At 43.0% G+C, this 27481-nt stretch overlaps 2 protein-coding genes across 3 annotated transcripts; both read right to left on the bottom strand.

Moving 5' to 3' along the window:
• Positions 1-572: 572 nt before the first annotated feature.
• On the bottom strand, positions 573-13690 carry LOC121577051 (glucoside xylosyltransferase 1). Of its 2 annotated transcripts, XM_041890764.1 has the most exons (8): positions 13612-13690; positions 13340-13488; positions 7060-7249; positions 6728-6859; positions 6221-6472; positions 5477-5600; positions 5012-5184; positions 573-1582 (listed from the first exon to the last, which is right to left on the bottom strand). In XM_041890764.1, the coding sequence occupies exons 1-8, from the start codon at positions 13621-13623 to the stop codon at positions 1421-1423; spliced, it is 1194 nt and encodes a 397-aa protein (XP_041746698.1). In that variant the 5' UTR covers positions 13624-13690; the 3' UTR covers positions 573-1420. The 2 variants fall into 2 exon arrangements, with proteins under 2 accessions (XP_041746698.1, XP_041746697.1); XM_041890763.1 differs by having other exon boundaries at positions 13340-13684.
• A 3624-nt stretch (positions 13691-17314) lies between these two features.
• Positions 17315-26972, bottom strand: LOC121577050 (YY1-associated factor 2). Its single transcript, XM_041890762.2, has 4 exons — positions 26841-26972; positions 26411-26536; positions 20887-21039; positions 17315-18967 (listed from the first exon to the last, which is right to left on the bottom strand). Exons 1-4 carry the CDS (start codon positions 26864-26866, stop codon positions 18724-18726), a joined length of 549 nt encoding a protein of 182 aa, XP_041746696.2. The 5' UTR covers positions 26867-26972; the 3' UTR covers positions 17315-18723.
• Positions 26973-27481: the final 509 nt, after the last annotated feature.

Raw genomic sequence — 27481 nt, 5'->3', positions numbered from 1 at the left:
AGATTGAACTCTTTGGCCTGAATGCCAAGCGTCACGTCTGGAGGAAACCTGGCACCATCCCTACAGTGAAGCATGGTGGTGGCAGCATCATGCTGTGGGGATGTTTTTCAGCGGCAGGAACTGGGAGACTAGTCAGCATCGAGGGAAAGATTAACAGAGAAAAGTACAGAGATCCTTGATGAAAATCTGCTCCAGAGTGCTCAGGACCTTAGACTGGGGCGAAGGTTCACCATCCAACAGGACAACGACTCTAAGCACACAGCCAAGACAACGCAGGGGTGGCTTCGGGACAAGTCTCTGAATGTCCTTGAGCAGCCCAGCCAGAGCCCGGACTTGAACCCGATCGAACATCTCTGTAGAGACCTGAAAATATCTGTGCAGCGATGCTCCCCATCCAACCTGACAGAGCTTGAAAGGATCTGCAGAGAGGAATGGGAGAAACTCCCCAAATACAGGTGTGCCAAGCTTGTGGCGTCATACCCAAGAAGACTCAAGGCTGTAATCGCTGCCAAAGGTGCTTCAAGAAAGTACTGAATAAAGGGTCTGAATACTTATGTAAACAATTTAATCCATTTTAGAATACGGCACAATGAAATGTGGAAAAAGTCAAGGTGTCTGAATACTTTCCGAATGCACTGTATAACCCCAATATTGATATCTTCAGATTCTAATCTCAAAACACATTCCATGAGCATTTGTTTACAATCAAGTATTGTACAAAAGAAACTGCATTCATGGAGTAGTTATGACATACTTTAAGAGATGTGTTGTCATTCTTCATGAAACAATGCAGATTTACATTTAAATTTAATTTATATAATATTAATATATACTTTAAATAAAATATATACTTTTTGATCATGCAGGGCATATAAAGAACCGTGATGGGTTCTCTTCCTTGAATACTTCTGAGGATTCCAATGTGATTGCCAGACTGACATTCTCATCACAGGTGAAAATCATACTGCAACCTGATTGTCAAGTGTACCATTTTGACATCAGATGATAGAAAGGTCAAATTCTCTAGAAGGTCAAAGTTATTTAATTTCAGTGCTTTCCCACCATTGAGACTGCAGTTACATAACCTGATGATTATTATGTTCACAGGACGGCTTTTTGAGGAACAACGGTTCCATAGGATAACAGACAATGTATTACACTGATCATATTCCCCTTGAAATTGTCTTTGGAGCAGTGTTGATGCACCGGTAGTTGTTGCCCGTTTCTAAACAGATGACTGATTCATCTAACTTGAGCATGGACGGTTGAGGAAAGAGTGTGGGCTAAATCCCGCCCGGGATCACATTTACATGCCAGGAATGTATGCACTCCCTGTACCCCTGGTGGCATATTTTAGAGGTGTGCCACAGTGTCAGTCAGCCATTGATGGTAGAGAAGAGTGGTAGTCTAGTGGTATACATCATCTTCCCTCTATGGTTTCCTGTTGAAGTATGCTGATGCTCTGTTTTAACCTCTTAGTAAACATTTGGCTAGCTCTTCCACAGTAGGTGTGTTTGGTTTCCTGAAGATTTGCCTCCAGTGGGAGGAGTAGGGACTGGACTAGGTTGTCCCCAAGTGTGTACTGTGGAGAAAAAAGACATGGATATCAATTACAGTTTGGTCTAGTAGTGTACTGGTAGCACTGCTGCAATCAACTCTGGACGACCACAAATTGCCCCAAAAGATCAGGGTTCGACCCTTGCTTCTGTTACTCTCATCACAGTATCTCCACCTCATGTCTCCCTCCACTCTTTGGACACTGGGATTAATAAACGATGCAGCATTATGGGAAAACTATGGACAAAGCTCTCAAGAGATGGCGGTTGTTTGGTTTTGTAATGTAAATGCCACAACCCAACACAAATGTCCAAGACTCTCAGTCACTGCAGACCCAATCTCTTCTGTCTTCTGTCATATCCATGAATAAAGAATCAGTCTTTTTGACATTCTATGGGTGAGCCCCACTTTTACAGCCCTCACAGTAAAGAGGAAATTACCTTTTTACGAGGCCTCATTGGAACCCAGTTTGGCTAAGCATTAGGTCACTCAAAGGAAGCACACACACTTGCTTTATCATCCATCATACACAACAGCAGGCCATAAAGCAGCATTAACAGACTCCTATCGATTTTTATGTGGATGCTGTTGGGTGGTGATGGTGGTCTTCTTGGTGTGTCTGTGTGTGTGTGTGTGTTTTGTGTTCATTGTCCACAACATCCCATCATTGTGTCTCAACATAGCATCATCAGCACTAACCTTTTTACAACGCTTCTGTGGGTTTGGCTCATATCAGTAATGGTGAGCCCGGTATATTGCCAAGCAGCCTCAGTGCAAGCTGGGATAAGTCGTCTAGGGAGAGGCACTGACTGAGTTCTTTGTGTGCTGAGAATGAGAGTGTTTTCCAGAAATGCCTGCTACAGTATGGGCTTCAGGCCTGCTGTCCTCAAAGGACTGGGAGGGGAGGGAATGGGGGAGCAGGGAGAGGAAACTGAGAGGAGTAAAGGAACAGAATGAAAGAGAGAGTGGCAGCAAAGGAAGAACTGGTAAGAGCTTCTTCCAAATGCTCGACAGACGGAACACAAGCTGTTGAAAGGCTGGCTAAATACTTTATTTTAGCCATCAAAAACACAGCTTCACTATAAGAAAACGTTGAAACAATTCTCTCAACCTAAAGAGCACTATTGGCTTAAGTTTCAGCACGTTTCACCATCAAACCATTTCCTTCTCAGTTGTTTATGAGTGGACTCTGGGTTAGAATGCACCTGGGAATCCCTGCTGTAGGAGTTTGTACTGTGCGTGTGTGTGTGTGTGTGTGTGTGTGTATGCTCTTTTGTGTGTGTATGTGTTCATGTATGTGCATGCTCCCTCTCTGAGAGACGGATGGTGGCATTGGGCCGAGTGCTGGGTCCGTAATGAAGCCTGCTCGTTTAGTTAATGGCTGAGAATATTGGCCACACAGATAGTGGTCTGGGGCCACGGAGGTAATGGATGGACATCAGCTAATGAAGCTCCCCTCCCTACGTTTCTCTCTCTCGCTCACTCCCTTGCTGCCCATCCTCTCTCTCTCCATCCCTCCCTCGTTCCTTGCCTCGTTGCCCCCCCCCCTCCGCCTGCCTGTTGAAATCAACAAGAGCAGATCGAAGGCTGCAGCTGTGAGTAGGGGGGTTCTCTCTCCGTTGACGGATGGGAGCAAGATGAGGAGGAGTAGGACAAGGAGGAGGAGAACAGTACAGCATCTAAAGCAGGGATCATCAACAAGATTCTGCCGCAGGACGATTTTTTCTTGAGCGGATGGTCATGGGGCCGGAACATAATTACAAACAATTTGTAGATTGCAAATCGACCGCAAGAAGCCCAAACATATATAATATTTGACTACAACATAATAATTTCTAACCTTGCTTACATTTGTATACGATCATATACACTGAGTGTACAAATCATTAGGAACACCTGCTTTTTCCTAGACAGACTGACCAGCTGAATCCAGGTGAAAGCTAATCCCTTTTTGATGTCACTTGTTGAATCCACTTCAAATCAGTGTAGATGAAGGGGAGGAGACCAGCTAAAGAAGGATTTTTAAGCCTTGAGACAGTTGAGACATGGATTGTGTATGTGTGCCATTCAGAGGATGAATGGGCAAGACAAAATACTTAAGTGCCTTTGAACGGGGTATGGTAGTAGGTGCCAGGTGCACCGGTTTGAGTGTGTCAAGAACTGCAACGCTGCTGGGTTTTTCAAGCTCAACAGTTTCCCGTGTGTATCAAGAATGGTCCACCACCCAAAGGACATCCAGCCAACTTGACAACTGTGGGAAGCGTTGGAGTCAACATGGGCCAGCATCCCTGTGGAATGCTTTCGACACCTTGTAGTCCATGCCCCGACGAATTGAGTCTGTTCTGGGGGGAAAAGAGGGTGCAAATCAATATTAGGAAGGTGTTCCTAATGTTTTGTACACTCAGTGTATATCTCTTTATTATCCTTGGGAATACTTTGGAACAGATTTCCAAAATTATAATAAACTTGGAGATGATTTGCTGGTGTTGTTACAGTATTTTATGTCACTTTTGTTTTTGCTCAGAAAACTTTGGGGCTAAATAAAATCACCCATGGGCCACCAGTTAGGGAACCCTGTTCTAAAGATTACAGTACTAGGAGTGATCGGTGGGTGGACGCAGGTCTGGGCAGTAGGTAAGTAGCTGAGGCAGAATTACAGAGAAGTTAAAGGGACTATCAATTTAGCATTTTCATCTGGATGGATGGAAGTCCCCCTAATAGAAAAGCAATGGCCCTGAGTGCCCTGATGATGTAATTGAGCAAATGTTAGAGGATAGGTTGTTTTATTAAAGGTCCAATGCAGCAGTATTTATCTCAATATCAAATCATTTTTGGGTAACAATTAAAGTACCTTGCTGTGATTGTTTTCATTAAAATTGTAAAATAAATTAACAAAAATAGCTTCTTAGAAGTGATTTCTCAAGCAAGAATTTTGCTAGGACTGTCTGGGAGTGGTCTGAGTGGGGAGGGAAAAACTGAAAACTAGCTGTTATTGGCAGAGAGGTTTGGAACTATTTCTTATTGGTCTATTGACTACAGCCTGGGATGTCACCAGGCAGGCCAAATCTCTATCGCACCAAAACAAGATGAAATTTCAGCCGGTCTTTTCAAACAGCTCTTACACGAAAAGGGCATTATTAATTTTCACAATTTAACAGTATTATTCAAACCTCTAAAGCTTGTTGTTTTAAAGGCCCAGTTCAGTCAAACATGATTTTCCTGTGTATTATATCCATTTCCACACTTTGAGGACAGAATGACAGGAGAGGAAATGTTAACTCCAACACTAAGAGTATTTAGTGACGAACAGTCTGACTGATTCCAGATGATTTACAAAACCAAAGTGCGTTTTGTAACTGGGTAGAACACCTTTTCTAACCACAACCAATTTAAATATAATCAAAAATTAAGCTAGTTATAGTTGTTTATTATTATTATTTGAGGAAGTCATTACCTTCTGGATGGCTTCATAGACGGCCCGGAACGCTGGCTGCTCGTCGTCATGGTAAACGCCTCGGTTTCCGTGGAGAATGAAGACGCCCTCTCGTTCGGCTTTGAGACAGTTGCTGCCGTAGATACAGTGGTCTGGACGGTAGTTCCAATGGCACGGGAACACATACAGGCTCTCTGCACAAGGAAATAAAGGAGGGAGACAGTTAGCTGAGGGTGTCTGTTACGCCATTGTGCGAGTTGCACACTTACAGAAAACGCTTATTCCTCTAGACAAAGAAGCTAAAGAGATAGTTTCAACAATAAAGCAATGTGTCTGTCTGGGTCATGTTCACTTGAATAAAACAAAATAAAAAGAACAGAAACATGGAAGTACTATCTGAAACCTGTCCAATAAGAAAAGCAAATTTTTGTTTCGGTTGCACAACGTTTTTTTGAAGCGGTGGGACCTAATGAAGCTGAGTTTCACCTGGGTTATGATGGAATATGATGTTGAGCAGGTCCTGGTCTCCCCAGGTGATGTTGAGTTTATATTTCTGGAGAAGTGGCATCAGCAGCTCCTCCCATTGGAGGGGGACTGACGTCATGTCATTCTGTTACGACAAGTCATAGTAGAGAGAGAAACCAAATGTTAAATGACACTGTGCACCACATTCGTTCTTACACAATAAAGATGGAAAACTAAAAACAGTCAAACTCCTGACTGACACCAAACAATTAACTCATTGTTTCATACTTTGTGTCTGAGGCATGTTGATATATTTTAACACAGTACACCAGCGTCTCCCAAACTTGGTCCTCAGGACCCCAAGTGGTGCACATTTTGGTTTTTGCCCTAACCCTACACAGTTGATTCAAAGCTTGATGATTAGTTGATTGGGGTCCCGAAGACTGAGTTTGGGAAACCGTGCAGTACAGTTTGTGAGCCACTGTTGATGAGCGTTTGCAAAATAATGGCAACAGTGACCTCCTCTGGTCAATACTGGTGGTGCAGTAGACTTACAGAAAATGCCATTGCCAATGTTACAAATTGAAGAACACAACTATGATAATTTACAAATTACCTTGAACAGTTTGGCCTTTCCAGACTCAAAATGCTTTAACAGAACATACAAAAAAATAAGTGGAGAAAGTTCAAGAGATCCTGACACCTCTTCTCAAGCACTGACACACACCAACACACAAAGACGCACATTCCCACTGACACAATTACCTTGAAGTATTTCTCTCTTATCCGGGTCATGTTCATGAGCATGACCCCAGAGTTGACCCCGGTCTTTCCGTAGTAAGGGTGCCGTGCGAAGCGGTTGTACCAGGCGATGCGTGGCTCCTCATGCTCCGGGGCCATGGCTGCCAGATGGGTGGAGTTGAAGAGGGACAGCAGGGACCAGATCTCCTCTACAGGCTGAAGGAACAAGATATCGGTGTCCACGTACAACAGAGAGTCTACGTCTTTTAGGATCAACTGGAGAGGAGAGACAAAAGGTTAGAATGCCCAAGAACATAGTCAAACATTACACACATTACTCTGACAGCATGCCATGGGCCAGATTCCCAGACCCAGATTTCAATGGAGAATCGTGATTGAAAGTCATTTAGGTCCAGGAATGGGCTTAATCTGGGTCCAATATCTCATAAACAAACTTGTATTGTTCTCAGCAAGGGGGACACTGAACCGTTTTTTCATTATGGCCAGTCTCATCAAACCATAAGGACTCACCGGTAGGAAGAGCCTTTGAGAAGCACAGGGTTTGAAGAGTTTCTTCCACTCCTTGGCGTTCTCACGGAGGAAGGTGATGGGGTACGTGGTGTAGTTAAACCTGGTCTGGAAGACACTGGGCCACAAGTCCAGCTGAGGGAAAATACACAGGGACAGACACAAGTGAACAGGTTTGCATTAACAGACAACCACACACCTGCACAGGTATAGATATCTAGTTCAAAGTCTGACTTGGATCAGCAGCTTCTTTCTTCTTCCATCCCCTTAACTGCTAGGCCACATCACTAGTACCTAAATTCATCCTGCCACTAATTCCTGTTCTCCATACTTACAGACTCTCTAAAGCTGCCATGCAGATGATCATCTGCGAAAATGTGAAAGTGTAGTGGTTTGGTGCTGAAGAGGAGAGCAGACTTTAACATGGTGAGAGTCTCCTCTAGTCTGGGACCACAGGCAACCACAGCCAGATGGATCCGCTCATCTCTAGTGGCCTCATGGACGCTGGCGGAGGCTGGCTTCTCCCTGAGATAGTAAGAGATAAAAAAAAGGGAGGAGGGCAGCATCTTAGGGCACTTTGGAAGAAGGGCACCACTTGCACAGTCTCCGTCATGGATTTAAAAGCATTTGATTGGGGTAAGTATTGGCTGGAGGGAGTTCCCAACATTATTAAATCTACAACGGAGAAGGATGGAGGGTCGGGACAACCAACCTTTGGGTGAGAGGACCGGGTAGAGATTAGTATGAAGAGAGGGTGGCAATGATGAGCAACATTTAAGCAGGGGCAGGGTCAGACGTCTGGCACGCAGTCCTTTAGTGTGTGTGTACAGCCTAGTCTGTGTTATTGTTGATAAGAGAACACACACACACACACTCTGAGGAAAGAATAGAAGCTGGATCCACAAACTAAGAGCTAGAAAGGCTAAAGAAATGTGCTAGGTGGTCCTCCTATAGCCTGGTCCCAGATCTGTAGTGCCGCTCTTATTGAATCCTCCCCCCGGACTACAGCTTTTCATACTCTATCAGAAAAGGGAAAAAGGGTGGGGGGACAGTCTATTTTTACCAATGCTCTCAGCTGTAAAGGACATTTCGTTTGGCGACTTTGGGTCTTTTGAGCATTATGCTATACTGTTTAAATGTCAGCCACCAGTGCTGGCCAATACCCTGTAAAGGCCACCAAAGCACTGCCCCACTTTCTTTACTTATCTATCTGAACCATTGTCTATTGTCCTTGAGAACTATGATAAAATCATTGTCTTGGGCAATGTTAATATTCATGTTGAGAAAGAGACTGACTCCAACGCCATTGAATGTATTAATCTTTTGAGCTCCGTGGACCTGGTTATTACCAAGGGACTTTCTATTGACATATCCTCTATTGTTGATGTTTCATTATCTGATCACCACTGTGTATTTTGTACTACCTTCTTGCCCATAGCACAGGGTAATACTGAACACATTAAGAAATGCTATCTTACCTCTGAAGATGCTACAGATTTTATTTAGTGTATGAACAATACTCTACCACATACTCTACCACATATTCCGCCTTCCTCTTCTGATGATTTAGTTGATAACTTTAATAGCAAATCAAAGTTGCAGGTCCATTATGATATTCCGAGAGAGCAACTTGGCATATATAACAAGGCAATTAAAAATGCCAGACAAGCTAATTTTTCTAACTTGATCACTATTTAAAATCAGAATAATTTGAGTGCCCTTCTCGACCACTGACGGCCTGATAAATCCTACCCCTGCAAACCTATGTGAACTTTCCTCATCTAAATGTGATGAGTTTGCAGCATATTTCAGAGATAAGATAACCAACACTAGGCTGGTTATCAGTCAAGCAAGAACTGTTGAGAAGTTTGATGATATGTACCCATGCCTACCACGCAAAGGCACTATGGATTGATTTTCCCTTGGTTGACACAGACATGCTCACCACCTTCAAAACAGGTTTTAATTGCATATCTGAAGAAGTGCAAGCTATTGTTAAATCACTCCCTGTTCACAAGCACTTTCCTCACTGCACTAAAAACTTCTATGGTGAAACTCCTTCTGAAGCAAAGTAATCTAGAAACCAATCTCCAACCTTCCATTCTTAAGCCAAATTCTGGAGTAATTGGTGTTCAAACAACAAAATAATTGTTTAAGTGCCAACTGTATTTTTAAAATTCCAATCAGGTTTCCGGGCCCACCACAGCACAGAGACAGCATTAATTAAAGTGGTAAATGATTTTAGAGCCAACACAGATGCCAAACAGCTCTCTGTCCTTGTACTCTTAGATTTAAGTGTTGCATTCGACAATGTTGACCAGGATGTCCTTCTGGACAGACTGGAGAGCTGGGTTGGCCTCTCTGGTCCAGTTCTAAATTGGTTTAGGACCTATTTAACCAGTCGAGAGTTTGTCACCCTTGGTGAACATAACTCAGAGAAATTACATATCACGTGGTGTTCCACAAGGTTCGATTTTGGGTCCGGTACGGTTAAGTTTATATATATATAGTGTTATGAAAAAGTATTTGTCCCCTTTCTAATTTTCTCTACTTTTGCATATTTGTGATACTGAATTATCAGATCTTCAACCAAAACCTAATATTATATAAAGGGAACATAAGTGAACAAATAACACAACAATTGCATATTTATTTCATAAACAAAGTTATGCAACACCCAATTCCCCTGTGTGAAAAAGTAATTGCCCCCTTACACTCAATAACTGGTTGTGCCACCTTTAGCTGCAATGACTCCAACCAAATGCTTCCTGTAGTTGTTGATCAGTCTCTCACGTCGCTGTGGAGGAATTTTGGCCCACTCTTCCATGCAGAACTGCTTTAACTCAGTGACGTGTGGGTTTTCAAGCATGAACTGCTCGTTTCAAGTCCTGCCACAACATAACTCCTGAGTGGCGCAGTGGTCTAAGGCACTGCATCGCAGTGCTAACTGTGCCACTAGAGATCCTGGTTCGAATCCAGGCTCTGTCGCAGCCGGCCGCGACCGGGAGACTCATGGGCGGCGCACAATTGGCCCAGGGTAGGGGAGGGAATGGCCGGCAGGGATGTAGCTCAGTTGATAGAGCATGGCGTTTGCAACGCCAGGGTTGTGGGTTCGATTCCCACGGGGGGCCAGTATAAAAAAATATGTATTCACTAACTGTAAGTCGCTCTGGATAAGAGCGTCTGCTAAATGACTAAAATGTAAAATATCTCAATTGGGATTAGGTCTGGACTTTGACTAGGCCATTCCAAAACTTCCAGCAATTTTCATGTAGACTTGATTGTGTGTTTTGGATCATTGTCTTGCTGCATGACCCAGCTGCACTTCAGCTTCAGCTCACAGACGGATGGTCTGACATTCTCCTGTAGAATTCTCTGATACAGAGCAGAATTCATGGTTCCTTCTATTAAGGCAAGTCGTCCAGGTCCTGAGGCAGCAAAGCATCCCCAAACCATCACACCACCACCACCATGCTTGACCTTTGGTATGATGTTCTCGTAAGACAGGCCTTAGTAGTTCTGTATGATGGCCACATTAGCATTTCAATTTTGGGGGGTAAATACAGGTGAATATATTTCTAAAAAAAGTAACCTTGTCCGAGAGAGATTTACACGGTTATCAAAACACCACGCCAGGGTAAGACGAAACACAGCCCTTATTTGAAGTGTTTCTCAAATCCACAATGGATCAAATGAATGGAGGAAAAATTATTGGAGCCATTTCCGTGTTTGACCGCTAGGTTTTATGGGTATTATGACTCCTACTGTGGTAGACTACACTACACTACAGGGCCGGGTTTCCCTATAGCAATGGAATTTAGGCTTACAAATGTTTTAATGATGCATCGTAAAAATAACAGCCGAAAATGACACACCCATTTCCCAAAACACCATGCAGTGCACTCGTTACAAAGTGCAACTTAACTGTGTCATTACAGGAGCTGTCCCAAGCTGAAAATGACTCCAGAATGTATGCTAAATAGCTTTCTGTAGTCCTTAAATTATTTATGGCTATTCAAAAATATATATATATACAATACAGTTTTACCATCAAGAGAATAAACGTTCAGTAGCCTATTATGTGTTTATGTTTTTGTATTATTATGTTTGACATGTGTTATGTATTCTGTTTTCTCGTGCTATTTTGTATGCAATGTTTGATTTAATAAATTCTGTATTTCTTCAGGTGTGTGCAAACTGTTAGCAAGAATGAATAAAGCCAAAGTAGCTCATTCCTTCGTTGCTATAGAAAATATCAATGTGACCTAAAAATTGAATAATATGACAATGGTTTTCGCAAATTGCTGAACAAATCTTTGTGGTCTTAACGGCAGGCAGGAATTGGGCTTCAAGTAGGCCTACAGATATTCTACAATTAAATAATTAAACATGAAGTACCAAGTTAAGTGACGTTGCCATAGACTTAATATGGTAACCTTTAGGTTATTGGTTATGCTACAGTGAAATGTGTGAGCTTTTAGATAATAGTAGCCTATAGGCCTAATAGATACGAACATTGAAGCAGCTCAGATGTAGTCTAATGGCTTAATACTAGGTAGGTCTATCAATTGCACATACAGTACCGTTCAAAAGTTTGGGGTCACTTAGAAATGTCCTTGTTTTCGAAAGAAAAGCAATTTGATTGTCCATTAAATGAACATCAAATTGATCAGAAATGAAGTGTAGACATTGTTCATGTTGTAAATGGCTATTGTAGCTGGAAACGGCTGATTTTTTATGGAATATCTACATAGGCGTACAGAGGCCCATTATCAGCAACCATCAGTCCTGTGTTCCAATGGCACGTTGTGTTTGCTAATCCAAGTTTATAATTTTAAAAGGCTAATTGATCATTAGAAAACCATTTTGCAGTTATGTTAGCACATCTGAAAATGGTTGTGCTGATTAAAGAAGCAATAAAACTGGCCTTCTTGAGACTAGTTGAGAATCTGGAGCATCAGCAATTGTGGGTTTGATTACAGGCTCAAAATGGCCAGAAACAAATGACTTTCTTCTGAAACTCGTCAGTGTATTCTTGTTCTGAGAAATGAAGGCCATTCCATGCGAGAAATTGCCAAGAAACTGAAGATCTCGTACAACGCTGTGTACTACTCCCTTCACAGAACAGCACAAACAGGCTCTAACCAGAATAGAAAGAGGAGTGGGAGGCCCCGGTGCACAACTGAGCAAGAGGACAAATACATTAGTGTCTAGTTTGAGAAACAGGCGCCTCACAGGTCCTCAACTGGCAGCTTCATTAAATAGTACCCGCAAAACACCAGTCTCAACGTCAACAGTGAAGAGGCAATTCCGGGATGCTGACCTTCTAGGCAGAGTTGCAAAGAAAAAGCCATATCTCAGACCAGCCAATAAAAATAAAAGATTAAGATGGAAAAACTTACAACATTTCTCTCCACCCTTTGGCAAAATGTGTAGAATTGCAAGAAATTAGCTCTAAAATAGCTAATTTTCCTCTCCGCCCCATGGCAAAATGAGTAGAATTGCATGAAATGAGTAATAAAATTGCAATCTTCTCTCCACCCCATGGCAAAATGTGTAGAATGCAACAAACTTGCTTTAAAAACAGCAACATTTTCTCTAAACCCAATGGCAAATTGCACAAAATGAACTCTAAAACCTTAAAATTGTCTCTCTGTTGTCAAGAGCGGGGCCACTAAAATGTTTTTTTGGGGGGGTATGGATGTGAGTACGCAGATCCCGTGAGCGACTGCAGCCCCTCATGAGTTTAGATTTATTTGTGACCCCCACCAAAGTTGCCCATCCCTGCTCTACAAGTAGGGTGAGTCAACATGTTTTTCTACTTGCACAAACGCACACAGAAATCAGAACCATAGACAGCCAAATCATATTTAGCTTACGTTGATTGGACTACATTATTTTTGGTATCTTTTAGTTGTCACTGTATAAGACTAAACATAGGTGATTTGATTATGTTTAAATAGTGCTGGAATAGTTGAGGCAGCTCCTGTTTTCTTTGTGACTTGCGGTAACTCTCTGTGGTTCTAAATCAATAGTTGTTTAGTAGTCCAAAAATGTTGCTAACATTAACTAACAGGTTATAGAGCAAACAATGCAACTAGGTTGTAACATGGCTTCTTTGTTTTTTTTGGCTTAGCTTCACCAGTGATTTCACCCACGCACTGCTACCGCCAGGTGGAAAAATAAGTAAAGTGGCCACTGCCTGCCTTTCAAGGGGTTGCCCCAACCAAGCATTCATAGGAGACGGTCCCAATAATCAGTTCATTCCACAAACATCAGGAGGCAGTCTCTAATAGGGATTCCAGTAAAACACTGCCAATTCAGTACACAAGACAGAACAACAAGATTTGAATGCCTTTTGGATCCTTGGTGATTGAATCTGATAGGGGTAGACTAGAGAGCTCCTTGGTTATCTAGCAAATGCGAATAGTTGTAGAAATAGATAGCTAACTTAGGTAAGTACCCATCTAATTGCACTAGGCAGGACATCTGATAGGTAACGTTAGCAAACGGGGAGAAAAAAACCCTGAAATTGCAATGTGGATAATGGTGAATTAGCTAGTTACTTGGCTGACTTTTGTAGCCAACTAACTAGCTAATCAACTGTTATTTTACCTGGTCCTGTCATGTTCTTGCTGGTCAAAAAGGCCTGGCACTCCTCCACATTTCCTGACTACGTGCCCAGTGTCTTGGGCCCCAAATTGGGGTTGCCTGCCACTGGATTTTTTAGTTCTTCTGTCGGTCCATCCGTCTTCGTCTTGCGACTCAAAAGACGAGGTTACCGGTAGTTGATTAAAAACATACAGCACCGAAAAGATAGCAAAGACCATGCACAGCATAAGTGCATGAAGATAACATCGCATTTTGTTAATAGAAAATGCACTTACCCGTACTACCATAACATTCTTTCAGATATGGATTTACATTGGCTAACTAGCGTTGTGTTTACGTCAACTTTGAGCCCCACCTTCTGTCAAGAAACCAAAGCACAGGGGTGTATTCATTACGTATTGCAAAGGAAATCGTTTACCATTTAAGAACCAAACGGAAGCTAACAGAGTAAACGGGACGAAACGGGTGGATTTACCTGCATTTGTCCAATAGAAACTGTCGTTTTCGTTGACGTTTTCCGTTTGGAGTAAACAGTTTCTATTGCAAAACGTTTTGCAACAGAATCAGCGTAATGAATACACCCCTAATGACAGTTCCAGAGATTATTTTATACACTACATGGTCAAAGGTATATGGACACCTGCTCATCGAACATCTCATTCCAAAATCATGGGCATTAATATGGAGTTTGTCCCCCTTTGCTCCTATATCTGCCTCCACTCTTCTGGGAAGGCTTTCCACTAGATGTTTGAACATTTCTGCAGGGACTTGCTTCCATTTAGCCACAACAGCATTAGTGAGGTCGGGCACTGACGTTGGGCGATTAAGCCTGACTCGCAGTCGGCGTTCCAATTCATCCCAAAGATGTTCGATGGTGTTGAGGTCAGGGCTCTGTACAGGCCAGTCAAGTTCTTCCACACCGATCTCGACAAACCATTTCTGTATGGACCTCGCTTTGTGCATGGGGGCATTGTCATGCTGAAACAGGAAAGGGCCTTCCCCAAACAGTTGCCACAAAGTTGGAAGCACAGAATCGTCTTGAATGTCATATGTTGTAGCATTAAGATTGCCCTTCACTGGAACTAAGGGGCATAGCCCGAACCATGAAAATCAGCCCCAGACCATAATTCCTCCTCCACCAAACTTTACAGTTGGCACTATGCATTGGGGGCAAGTTGCATTCTCCTGGCATCTGCCAAACCGAAATTTGTCTGTCGGACTGCCAGATGGTGAAGCATGATTCATCACTCCAGAGAACGCGTTTCTACTGCTCCAGAGTCCCATGGCGGCGAGCTTTACACCACTCCACCAGACGCTTGGTATTGAGCATGGTGATTTTAGGCTTGTGTGTGTCTGCTCGGACATGGAAACCCATTTCATGAAGCACTCGGCGGTCCCGTTCTGTGAGCTTGTGTGGCCTACCACTTCGTGGTGAGCCGTTGTTGCTCCTAGACGTTTCCACTTCACAATAACAGCACTTACAGTTCACCGGGGCAGCTCTAGCAGGGCAGAAATTTGACGAACTGACTTATTGGAAAGGTGGCATCCTATGACGGCGCCACGTTGAAAGTCACTGAGCTCTTCAATACGGGCCATTCTACTGCCAATGTTTGTCTATGGAGATTATATGGCGGTGTGCTCAATTTTATACACCTGTCAGCAACGGGTATGACTGAAACAACCGAACCCACTAATTTGAAGGGATGTCCACATACTTTTGGCCATGTAGTGTACAGTCGTGGTCAAAAGTTTTGAGAATGACACAAATACTAATTTTCACAAAGTCTGCTGCCTCAGTTTTGATGATGTCAATTTGCATATACTCCAGAATGTCATGAAGAGTGATCAGATTAATTACAATTAATTGCAAAGTCCCTCTGCCATGAAAATTAACTTAATCCCCAAAAAACATTTCCACTGCATTTCAGCCCTGCCACAAAAGGACCAGCTGCCAGTGTAGATCAGTTGGTAGAGCATGGCGCTTGCAACACCAGGGTTGTGGGTTCGATTCCCACGGGGGGCCAGTATGAAAATGTATGCACTCACTTAACTGTAAGTCGCTCTGGATAAGAGCGTCTGCTAAATGACTAAACATGTAAATGTAAATGATTCTCTCGTTAACACAGGTGAGAGTGTTGACGAGGACAAGGCTGGAGATCACTCTGTCATGCTGATTGAGTTAGAATAACAGACTGGATGCTTTAAAAGGAGGGTGGTGCTTGAAATCATTGTTGTTCCTCTGTTAACCATGGTTACCTGCAAGGAAACACGTCCCGTCATCATTGCTTTGCACAAAAAGGGCTTCACAGGCAAGGATATTGCTGCTAGTAAGATTGCACTTAAATCAACCATTTATCGGATCATCAAGAACTTCAAGGAGAGAGGTTCAACTGTTGTGAAGAAGGCGCCAGGGCGCCCAAGAAAGTCCAGCAAGCGCCAGGACCGTCTCCTAAAGTTGATTCAGCTGCGGGATCGGGGCACCACCAGTGCAGAGCTTGCTCAGGAATGGCAGCAGGCAGGTGTGAGTGCATCTGCACACACAGTGAGGCGAAGACTTTTGGAGGATGGCCTGGTGTCAAGAAGGGCAGCGAGGAAGCCACTTCTCTCCAAGAAAAATATCAGGGACAGACTGATATTCTGCAAAAGGTTCAGGGATTGGACTGCTGAGGACTGGGGTAAAGTCATTTTCTCTGATGAATCCCCTTTCCGATTGTTTGGGGCATCCGGAAAACACCTTCTCCGGAGAAGACAAGGTGAGCGCTACCATCAGTCCTGTGTCATGCCAACAGTAAAGCATCCTGAGACCATTCATGTGTGGGGTTGCTTCTCAGCCAAGGGAGTGGGCTCACTCACAATTTTGCCTAAGAACACAGCCATGAATAAAGAACGGTACCAACACACACACTCGAGAGCAACTTCTCCCAAACATCCAATAACAGTTTGGTGGCGTCCAATGCCTTTTCCAGCATAATGGAGCACCTTGCCATAAGGCAAAAGTGATAACTAAGTGGCTCGGGGAACAAAACATTGACATTTTGGGTCCATGGCCAGGAAACTCCCCAGACCTTAATCCCATTGAGAACTTGTGGTCGATCCTGAAGAGGCGGGTGGACAAACAAAAACCAGCAAATTCTGACAAACTCCAAGCATTGATTATGCAAGAATGGGCTGCCATCAGTCAGGATGTGGCCCAGAAGTTAATTGACAGCATGCCAGGGCGGATTGCAGAGGTCTTGAAAAAGAAGGGTCAACACTGCAAATATTGACTCTATCCATAAACTTAATGTAATTGTCAATAAAAGCCTTTGACACTTATGGAATGCTTGTAATTATACTTCAGTATACCATAGTAAAATCTGACAAAAATATCTCAAGCAGCAAACTTTGTGAAGACCAATACTTGTGTCATTCTCAAAACTTTTGACCACGACTGTATGTGTATCTGGAACGCACCCACTGGCTTGCAGGACAAGTTTAACTATGATAAAATAGCTTGAAACTAGCTACCTAAACACCTTAGTAATTAGCTATGACGGAAAGAGATTAGGAAAGATTAGCCTTACAAACATCTGCAATACAATACCACCTCATGTATACCAGTGTACACGTTTCTGACATACATGAACTAAAATAAAGACATATTTCTAACAGAATTCCAAAGCATGTCAAGTTATCCAGACTCTAGCAGATACACTAATTGTAGATAGCCCTAATTTTTATAACCTATCCATGAATATCCCAAATGCAGTCTCCTGTGTGAAGAGCTTAGGCTGCGTTTAAACTGGGAGCCCAATTCTGATTTTTTTTCCACTAATTTGTCTTTTTTCCATCAGACCTTTTTCAGAGCTGATCTGATTGGTCAAAAGAGCAATTAGTGAAAAAAAATCAGAAATTGGGCTGCCTGTTTAAACGCAGCCATAGAAGTCTATGGTTAGGCCCCATCTGCCATCCACTAAGCACAAATGGAGGAAACTCAAGTCTGACTGATGAACCTATCAGTTCAGTTTTATTTCATATTTTACAATATAAACCACTGTTGATGACAGCATGCTTGACTCTACAAACTTGTGGAAGAGAAGCATACTTAACAATATTCTCAATTTTGACTCAAACAAACAGTAACACAATAATTGAGATTCTCATTGACATACATATGACAACAAGGCTGGCTATAACATAAAACAGTGATATGATTCAGTAACATGTGCAGTAAAATGTTAGCCAAACTGAAAATAATGCTTTGTTAAACAATGGGCCTGTTTCCAGACACAGATTAAACCTAGTCTTGGACTAAGAAGAATGTTCAACGGAGATTTTCCATTCAGTGATTTTTAGTCCAGGACTACTCTGTATCTGGGAAACTGGTCCAATATCTACTCATGAATTAATGCACACCATATGCCAGCAGGTGCAATCTGCTGCTAACAAAATTAATCTTTGTCAATCTACAATCAAGAGATGGACCACTTGCTTCACATTTATTCTCTCATAATTAGGGTTGTTGCAAAATTCTGCTAACTTCCCCAAAATTCCCAGGTTTTCCGGGAATCTCAGTTGGCGGAATCCTGAATTTCCTACTTATCCTCTCCTGAATCCGGGAATCTTCCAGGGGATTTCTGGAAAACCTGTGGATTTTGGGTAAATTACCAGAATTTTGAAACCCTACTCATAATGCATATTCGTATTCCTCTGTAGCTAAAGCACTCTTTTAATCTGCAATAGTCCACATTGGTAAGAGACAGAAACCAACCAACCACTAAGTGTGTGATGAGTGATGACACTATAACACTGAGGTGTTGTAAGGAAATACAATCACATCACATGGCATCACTCCGCTAGCTATGCATGCAGGGTTCATTCAACAGTCAAGACCCAGCTTCAGTTCAGTTCACTCAGGCCATGGTTGTTTTCATTAGGGCACACCATAACAAAATGTTTTAAAACGTTGTGCGACAGCAAACAAATATCAGTGTTTCTTATTTATTGGAGTCCAGGTATAACCTCCCAGTTTCAGTCAATTTTCTTCTGTTTGCTGCCTACTGAACACGACCTAGATATTGTCTGAAACCAATACATTGATGATACACAGCCTCCTCCCAGCACCAGCCTCATAATGCTTATCATCATGGGACTGCAGTGTAGTATCCAACCTAATTTCGAACTGGTAGTGATGGTATTATTGGCAAAAGTGTTTTTTTTAACAATGTGTGCATGTTGAAATGTTGGGTTGGAGTGAGGGGTGACGGATATGGGGGGGGGGGACATAGGGGTGTAGCGTTAGGCGTAATCTTGCATGCCAGATTTGTATGCAATATTCAGAGACACACTTGTCTGGTTCCACAAGATTATGTTAGGTGAGGAGGGAGGAAATGGGGGAGGGAGGGAGACTAGTGACTCTCGCCGTTAACCGAGGACACCTCCCCCCGCGGCGAGGATGACCGGGACACCCCCCTTTCTGTGTTGTCAGAACTGCTGTTGCCGCTCGGACTGTGCTGGTCTGCCGAGGCGACACTGGAAGGAGTGGAGGCGGGCTTGGTTTTCTCCTTAAAGTCTGTGATTATGACCGTCAGGTCGCCCACCGTAACCTCCAGGTGCTGGGCACTGCTCCGGTCCACGTTTTTTAACCTGGGCCTGGGAGGGGGACAGAGAGAAGTATGGTATCATAAGTGTTCACCCCCCTTGGATTTCTTCACATTTTCCTGTCTTACAAAGTGTGATTAAAATGTATTTAAATTGTAATTTTTTGGTCAACGATCCACACAAAATACTCATCAAAATGATTAGAAAAATGAAAATGATTTATGACAAATAAAATACTTATATACACTGAGTGTACAAAACATTAAGGACACCTTCCTAATATTGAGTTGCACCATAGAACAGCCTCAATTCGTCAGGGAATGGAATCTACAAGGTGTCGAAAGCGTTCCATAGGGATGCTGGCCCATGTTGACTCCAATGCTTCCCACAGTTCTGTCAAGTTGGCTGGATGTCCTTTGGGTGGCGGACCATTCTTGATACACACGGGAAACTGTTGAGCATGAAAAATCCAGCAGCATTGCAGTTCTTGACACAAACCGGTGCACCTGGCACCTACTACCATACCCCGTTCAAAGGCACTTAGATCTTTTGTCTTGCCCATTCATCCTCTGACTTTCACACATACACAATCCATGTCTCAACTGTCTCAAGGCTTAAAAATCCTTCTTTAACCGGTCTCCTCCCCTTCATCTACACTGATTGAAGTGGATTTAACAAGTGACATCAAAAAGGGATCAGCGCCTTCACCTGGTCAGTGTCATGGAAAGAGCAGGTGTTCTTAATGTTTTGTATATTCAGTGAACCTTGATAAGATAAGTATTCACCACCCTGTTAGAAACAGCTTTGGCAGCGATTAGAGCGGTACGTTTTCTTGGGTAAGGGCTCACACCGAATGTGAATCTAGCGTTCCCCTGCCGATCGTTCAGCGCCCTGTGTTTTAGGGAACACCCGCTGTAGACGTCTGACTGCCGACATTTTTCACGTGATTCTACATCTAGGCCCGGGACGATACCAGTCTTGCAATATTTTTTACATGCCAAAAATGAATACACAAAGTAGACCAAACTCTTTGGTCCTTTAAAAACCTGCTGTATGTAAAATAGTGTGCCATAGCTTGGAAAATAAATACATGTGACTCTGGATGACCGCAGAGTGAAGGAAAAGCAGCCAACAAGTGCTCAGCATATGTGGGAACTCCTTCAAGACTGTTGGAAAAGCATTCCTCATGAAGCTGGTTGAGAGAATGCCAAGAGTGTGCAAAGCTGTCATCAAGGCAAAGGGTGGCTATTTGAAGAATCTCAAAAGAAACACTTTTTTGGTTACTACATGATTCCATATGTGTTATTTCATAGTTTTGATGTCTTCACTATTATTCTACAATGTAGAAAATAGTAAAAAATAAAGTAAAACCCTGGAATGAGTAGGTGTATCCAAACTTTTGACTGGTACTGTATGTATCAGGGAAAGAGGAAAGGGTAATCATTCAAAAATAATTTATTTCACACAGAGTGGTTCCATGTAACTTATTATGTAATTTGTTAAGCCACATTTTACTCCTGAACTAATTTAGGCTTGCCTAAACAAAGGGGCTGAATACTTACGCAAAGACTATATTTATTTTATTTAAAAGATATTAATTAGTACACATTTTGAGAATGTTCTTTTTACTTCAACATTATGGAGTATCTTGTGTAGATCGATGAAGAAGAAAAAAAACTATTAAATCTATTTCAATCCCACTTTAACGCAACAAAATGTGAAAACATCTAAGGGGGGGGGGGTGAATACTTATGATACCCACTGTATATTGTCATTAATAGCACAAGAGGAGAGTCAATAGTATGGCTAGTTAGGGTACTAACAGTAGGAGGGGTCACTTGGAACCTGTGAATGACTTTGATAGAATGTAGTAATCATGTAAATCATCGCAATTAAATGAGATTATTAAAATATTCTCCAACATTCATAGTATCTTTGTGAATATGTTGTTCAAACAGTTTCCTCCTTACCTCATCTTCTTGTGGCTGTTCTTTTTCAGTGTTGGTTCCTTTTCACTCTTCTCTTTCTCTGATTTCTCCTTCTTCTCTTTTTTAGGTTGTGTGGGTGAAGCAAACTGCGGAGTGACTTGCTGGGCAACCATTTGGGAGACAGGGCGAGGCTTCCTAAAAACAGAGAAGTGATTATTAATATTGGATATTAAGCCATGAGCAGCAGGTACATACAGTGCCTTCATAAAGTATTCAGACCCGTTTACTTTTTCAAAATGTTGTTGTTAGGTTAAAGCGAAAGTTTTTTTTATCAATCTGCACACAATACCCCATAATGACAAAGCAAAAACAGGATTTTAGAAATTGTTGCTAATTGAAAATAAAAAAATGTAAGCAGGTCAACATTCACATTATTTGATTGCTGCTCTTTAATTATTTGCCATTTTTATTTTTTACTTAACACTTATGTTTAATTTTTCTTAAAACTGCATTGTTGGTTAAGGGCTTGTAAGCATTTCACTGTAAGGTCTACACCTGTTGTATTTGGCGCATATGGCAAATAAAATGTCATTTGATTTGAAATATCACATTTGCATAAGTATTCAGACCCTTTACTCAGTACTTATTTGAAGCACCTTTGGCAGCGATTACAGCCTCGAGTCTTGTTGGGTATGAAGCTACAAGCTTTGCACACCTGTATTTGGGGAGTTTCTCCCATTCTTCTCTGCAGATCCTCTCAAGCTCTGTCAGGTTGGATGGGGAAAGTTGCTGCACAGCTATTTTCAGGTTTCTCCAGAGATGTTCGATCAGGTTCAAGTCCGGGCTCTGGCTGGACCACTCAAGGACATTCAGAGACTTGTCCCGAAGCCACTCCTGCGTTGTCTTGGCTGTGTCTCCCAGTCCCTGCAGGTGAAAAACATCCCCACAGCTTGATGCTGCCACCACCATGCTTCACCGTAGGGATGGTGCCAGATTTCCGCCAGAAGTTATGCTTGGCATTCAGGCCAAAGAGTTCGATCTTGGTTTCATCAGACCAGAAAATCTAATTTCTCATGGTCTGAGAGTCTTTAGGTGCCTTTTAGCAAACTCCAAGTGGGCTGTCATGTGCCTTTTACTGAGGAGTGGCTTCCGTCTGGCCACTCTACCATAAAGGCCTGATTGGTGGAGTGCTGTAGAGATGGTTGTCCTTCTGGAAGGTTCTCCTATCTGCACAGAGGAACTCTAACTCTGTCAGGGTGACCATTGGGTTCTTGGTTACCTCCCTGACCAAGGCCATTCTCCCCCGATTGCTCAGTTTGGCCGGGTAGCCAGCACTAGGAATAGTCTTGGTGGTTCCAAACTTCTTCCATTTAAGAATGATGGCCACTGTGTTCTTGGGGTCCTTCAATGCTGCAGAAATTGTTTGTACCCTTCCCCAGATCTGTGCCTCGACACAATCCTTTCTCTGAGCTCTACGGACTATTCCTTCGACCTCATCGCTTGGTTTTTGCTCTGACATGCACTGTCAACTGTGGGACCTTATATAGACAGTTGTGTGCCTTTCCAAATTTTACATTTTATTCATTTAGCAGACGCTCTTACCCAGAGCGACTTACAGTTAGTGAGTGCATAAATTTTCATACTGGCCCCCCGTGGGAAACAAACCCACAACCCTGGCGTTGCACGTGCCATGCTCTACCAACTGTACTCCTGAGTGGCGCAGTGGTCTAAGGCACTGCATCGCAGTGCTAACTGTGCCACTAGAGATCCTGGTTCGAATCCAGGCTCTGTCGCAGCCGGCCGCGACTGGGAGAGTCATGGGCGGCGCACAATTGGCCCAGCGTCGTCCAGGGTAGGGGAGGGAATGGCCGGCAGGGATGTAGCTCAGTTGATAGAGCATGGCGTTTGCAACGCCAGGGTTGTGGGTTCGATTCCCACGGGGGGGGCAGTATAAAAAATTAAAAATACAAATACAAAAAATAATAATGTATTCACTAACTGTAAGTCGCTCTGGATAAGAGCGTCTGCTAAATGACTAAAATGTAAATGTAAATGTAACTGAGCTACAGGGGACTAATCATGTCCAATCAATTGAATTTACCACAAGTGGACTCCAATCAAGTTGTAGAAACATCTCAATGATGATCAATGGAAACAGGATGTACCTGAGCTCAATTTTGAGTCTCATAGCAAAGGGTCTGAATACTTATGTAAATATAAAAGTTCTGTGCATGGCTCATGACATCTTGAGAAATGTTACTGAGAAATGTCATTTAGAAGGGTTCAAACTTGTTGTTTTATCCCTGTATTGATAAAAACAACATATTTGACACAATCTGCCAGAACATAGAATCTGGCAAATAATGTCCCCAAATTAGAAAGGTCTCATTCAAAATAACCACTTGAATTTGGGCTACAATTACAATTATTTATGAGTCCTCGGTTGTAGCGTCAGCTGCACAATACGTTTACATCCAAAAGTCTGTTCTACCTAATTTCTACCAGCATGTTAAATGTGCAACCAGAGGAAAAAAAACTCTAGACCACCTTTACTCCATACAAAGCTCTCCCTCGCCCTCCATTTGGCAAATCTGACCATAACTCTATCCTCCTGATGCCTGCTTATAAGCAAAAACTAAAGCAGGAAGCACCAGTGACTCGGTTAATAAAAAAGTGGTCAGATGACGCAGACGCTGAGCTACAGGACTGTTTTGCTAGCACAGACTGAAAATGTTCCGGGATTCTTCAGATAGCATTGAGGAGTACACCACATCAGTCACTGGCTTCATCAATAAGTGCATCGATGACGTCGTCCCCACAGTGACCGTACGTACATACCCCAACCAGAAGCCATGGATTACAGGCAACATCCGCACTGAGCTAAAGGGTAGAGCTGCCGCTTTCAAAGAGCGGGACTCTAACCCGGACGCTTATAAGAAATCCCGCTATGCCCTCCGACGAACCATCAAACAGGCAAAGAGTCAGTACAGGACTAAGATTGAATCGTACTACACCAGCTCTGACGCTCGTCAGATGTGTCAGGGCTTGAAAACTATTACAGACTACAAAGGGAAGCACAGCCGCGAGCAGCCCAGTGACACAATACTTCCAGACGAGCTAAACCCCTTCTATGCAAGCAACACTGAAGCATGCATGAGAGCACCAGCTGTTCCAGATGACTATGTGATCACGCTCTCCGTAGCCAATGTGAGTAAGACTTTTAAGCAGGTCAACATTCACAAGACGGATTACCAGGACGTGTACTCCGAGCATGTGCTGACCAACTGGCAAGTGTCTTCACTGACATTTTCAACATGTCCCTGACTGATTCTGTAATACCAACATGTTTCAAGCAGACCACCATAGTCCCTGTGCCAAAGGACACTAAGATAACCTGCCTAAATGACTACCGACCCGTAGCACTGACGTCTGTAGCCATGAAGTGCTTTGAAAGGCTGGTCATGGCTCACATCAACACCATTATCCCAGAAACCCTAGACCCACTCCAATTTGCATACCACCCCAACAGATCCACAGATGATGCAATCTCTATTGCACTCCACACTGCCCTTTCCCACCTGGACAAGAGGAACACCTACGTGAGAATGCTATTCATTGACTACAGCTCAGCATTCAACACCATAGTGCCCTCAAAGCTCATCACTAAGCTAAGGATCCTGGGACTAAACACCTCCCTCTGTAACTGGATCCTGGACTTCCTGACGGGCCACACTGATCCTCAACACGGGGGCCCCTCAGGGGTGTGTTCTCAGTCCCCTCCTGTACTCCCTGTTCACCCATGACTGCATGGCCAGGCACGATTCCAACATCATCATTAAGTTTGCCGACGACACAACAGTGGTAGGCCTGATCAGGATAACAACCTCTCCCTCAACGTGACCAAGACAAAGGAGATGATTGTGGACTACAGGGAAAAAAAGAGGACTGAGCACGCCCCCATCCTCATCGACGGGGCTGTAGTGGAACAGGTTGAGAGCTTCAAGTTCCTTGGGTGTCCACATCACCAACAAACTATCATGGTCCAAACACACCAAGACAGTAGTGAAGAGGGCACGACAAAGCCTATTCCCCCTCAGGAGACTGATAAGATTTGGCATGGGTCCTCAGATCCTCAAAAAATTCTACAGCTGCACCATCGAGAGCATCCTGACCGGTTGCATCACCGCCTGGTATGGCAACTGCTCGGCCTCCGACCACAAGGCACTACAGAGGGTAGTGCGTACGCCCCAGTACATCACTGGGGCCAAGCTTCCTGCCATCCAGGACCTCTATACCAGGCGGTGTCAGAGGAAGGCCCTCAAAATTGTCAAAGACTCCAGCCACCCTAGTCATTGACTGTTCTCTCTGCTACCACACGGCAAGCGATACCGGAGTGCCAAGTCTAGGTCCAAAAGACTTCTCAACAGCTTCTACCCCCAAGCCATAAGACTCCTGAACAGCTAATCATGGCTACCCAGACTATTTGCACTGCCCCCCCACCCCCACCCCATCTTTTTACACTGCTGCTACTCTGTTAATTATTTATGCATAGTCACTTTAACTCTACCCACATGTACATATTACATCAACTACCTCAACTAGCCGGTGCCCCCGCACATTGACTCTGCACCGGTACCCCCCTGTATATATAGCCTCCCTACTGTTATTTTATTTTACTTCTGCTCTTTTTTTCCTCAACACTTTTTTGTTGTTGTTTTATTTTACTTTTTTATTTAAAAATAAATGCATTGTTGGTTAAGGGCTGTAAGTAAGCATTTCACTGTAATGTCTACACCTGTTGTAATCGGCGCATGTGGCCAATAAAATTGTATTTGATTGGACATCAACTGTCTGGACTTCTTACCGGTCGTCAGTAGTTACCCCACCTACTTCTTTTTTATTTAGTTTATTTCACCTTTATTTAACCAGATAAGCCAATTGAGAACAAGTTCTCATTTACAACTGCGACTTGGCCAAGATAAAGCAAAGCAGTGCGATAAAAACAACAACACAGTTACATATGGGGTAAACAGAACATAAAATCAAAAATACACCAGAAAATATATACACAGTGTGTGCGAATGTAGTAAGTTATGGAGGTAAAGCAATAAATAGGCCATAGTGCAAAATGGTTACAATTTCGTATTAACACTGGAATGATAGATGTGCAAAAGATGATGTGCAAATAGAGATACTGGGGTGCAAATTAGCTAAATAAATAACAATATGGGGATGAGGTACTTGGGTGGGCTAATTTCAGAATGGCTGTGTACAGGTGCAGTGATCGGTAAGCTGCTCTGACAACTGATGCTTAAAGTTAGTGAGGGAGATAAGAGTCTCCAGCTTCAGAGATTTTTGAAGTTCGTTCCAGTCATTGGCAGCAGAGAACTGGAAGGAATGCATCTTATTAAAATGTGATTTTATACCTAAACCTAACCTCAACCAAACTGCTAACCTTATGCCTAACCTTAAATTAAGACCAAAAAGCAAATGTATATTTTCATGAATTGTTATGATAGACAATTTCGACTTTGTGGATGTGGTAACTAGTGTAAACCCTTCTTACCGGGTTGACGTTCCCTTTCTGACATCGCACATCATGCACTTGAAAGCTTCGGCGGTGTTCCTGAAAGTACATACGCTACAGTCCCAGTAACCATCGTCAGAAGAGGGCTTGGGTTGCCGCTTCGGCCTTCAAACAAAACAAACAGACACAGACAGACAGAAGGGGCGCGACAGTGTCAGCATAGCCATTTTAGGTAACATTCATGGATGTGTATTTGTACAAAAACACAACAATACAAATGACTCTTATCTGAGCCGTATGGTCAGATTTACTAGGTAACGTTAAAGTTCTTCTATTTGACACACGGTAGCCCCGGCATAAAAGAGCCAGTCAGCCGCCATGAAGCTACAATGTAACAACCGCTACGCATCCATTGGTCGCATGCTCGGTTTACAAGTGGTAATTTTTCTAGATAAACATGTAATTGTACCTTGTGGGGCTCTTCTTATCTCCCATCGTATGAAACCTTTATTTGTTTGAACTCAATATGGATTAATTTGACGGAGAAATGACCAAAGCCGCTCTCTGCTCTCGTAAAAAAAAAAAAAAACTCCAGTCTAACGACAATGATCACATGGTACCGCCTATCCAATCACTCTCTCAAGGCACTCAAAGTACCCCTCGCCGCCGCACACCGGAACAGGCCGGTCCCGCCCATCACACGTTTTCATTGGTTGAGGCGCTTTCGCATTACCCACGCTCCACACAACTAAACATGCTTGTGCCGCGTTCAAAACAAATGGGAAATCAGAAACTTCCGACTTCAGTTTGTTCATGACATCTGGAAACTCGGGGAAAAAAACTGCTCCGACTGGAAAAATTCGTTTCGACGGTCATCCAACTCGGAATTCCAACTCCGGACCTCGGGCCTCTTTCTAGAGCTCCAACCTGAAGATCACTGACGTCATGATTTGACATCGTATTCTTCCGAGTTCCCAGTTATCTTGACCGCGCAATGAGTTATGTACTTTGCTAAATATGCATTTTGAATGTATAATTCAACTTCGGTATATGTTTAAACACTTTGAAAAGTTTCATACTTTTTTTTAAATCATCAGGTTGCCAAATAAA

This window comes from Coregonus clupeaformis, chromosome 11 (assembly GCF_020615455.1).
Source record: "Coregonus clupeaformis isolate EN_2021a chromosome 11, ASM2061545v1, whole genome shotgun sequence".
Classification (NCBI taxonomy): Eukaryota; Metazoa; Chordata; class Actinopteri; order Salmoniformes; family Salmonidae; genus Coregonus; species Coregonus clupeaformis.
The sequence above is the reverse complement of the archived record's forward strand: the minus strand, read 5'-3'. Positions and strand labels throughout refer to the sequence as shown.

Excerpts from the sequence above, each read along its gene's own strand:
- LOC121577051 (XM_041890763.1), bottom strand. The coding sequence starts at position 13,623 with ATGGTAGTACGGGTAAGTGCATTTTCTATTAACAAAATGCGATGTTAT. Across the intron at positions 6,473-6,727 it reads CTCAAAGGCTCTTCCTACCG|TTGATCCTAAAAGACGTAGA; the intron begins GTGAGTCCTTAT and ends TCTCCTCTCCAG. Across the intron at positions 5,601-6,220 it reads TAAGAGAGAAATACTTCAAG|AATGACATGACGTCAGTCCC; the intron begins GTAATTGTGTCA and ends TTGTCGTAACAG.
- LOC121577050 (XM_041890762.2), bottom strand. The coding sequence starts at position 26,866 with ATGGGAGATAAGAAGAGCCCCACAAG. Across the intron at positions 26,537-26,840 it reads GATAAGAAGAGCCCCACAAG|GCCGAAGCGGCAACCCAAGC; the intron begins GTACAATTACAT and ends TTTTGTTTGAAG. Across the intron at positions 21,040-26,410 it reads AGAAAGGGAACGTCAACCCG|GAAGCCTCGCCCTGTCTCCC; the intron begins GTAAGAAGGGTT and ends CTCTGTTTTTAG.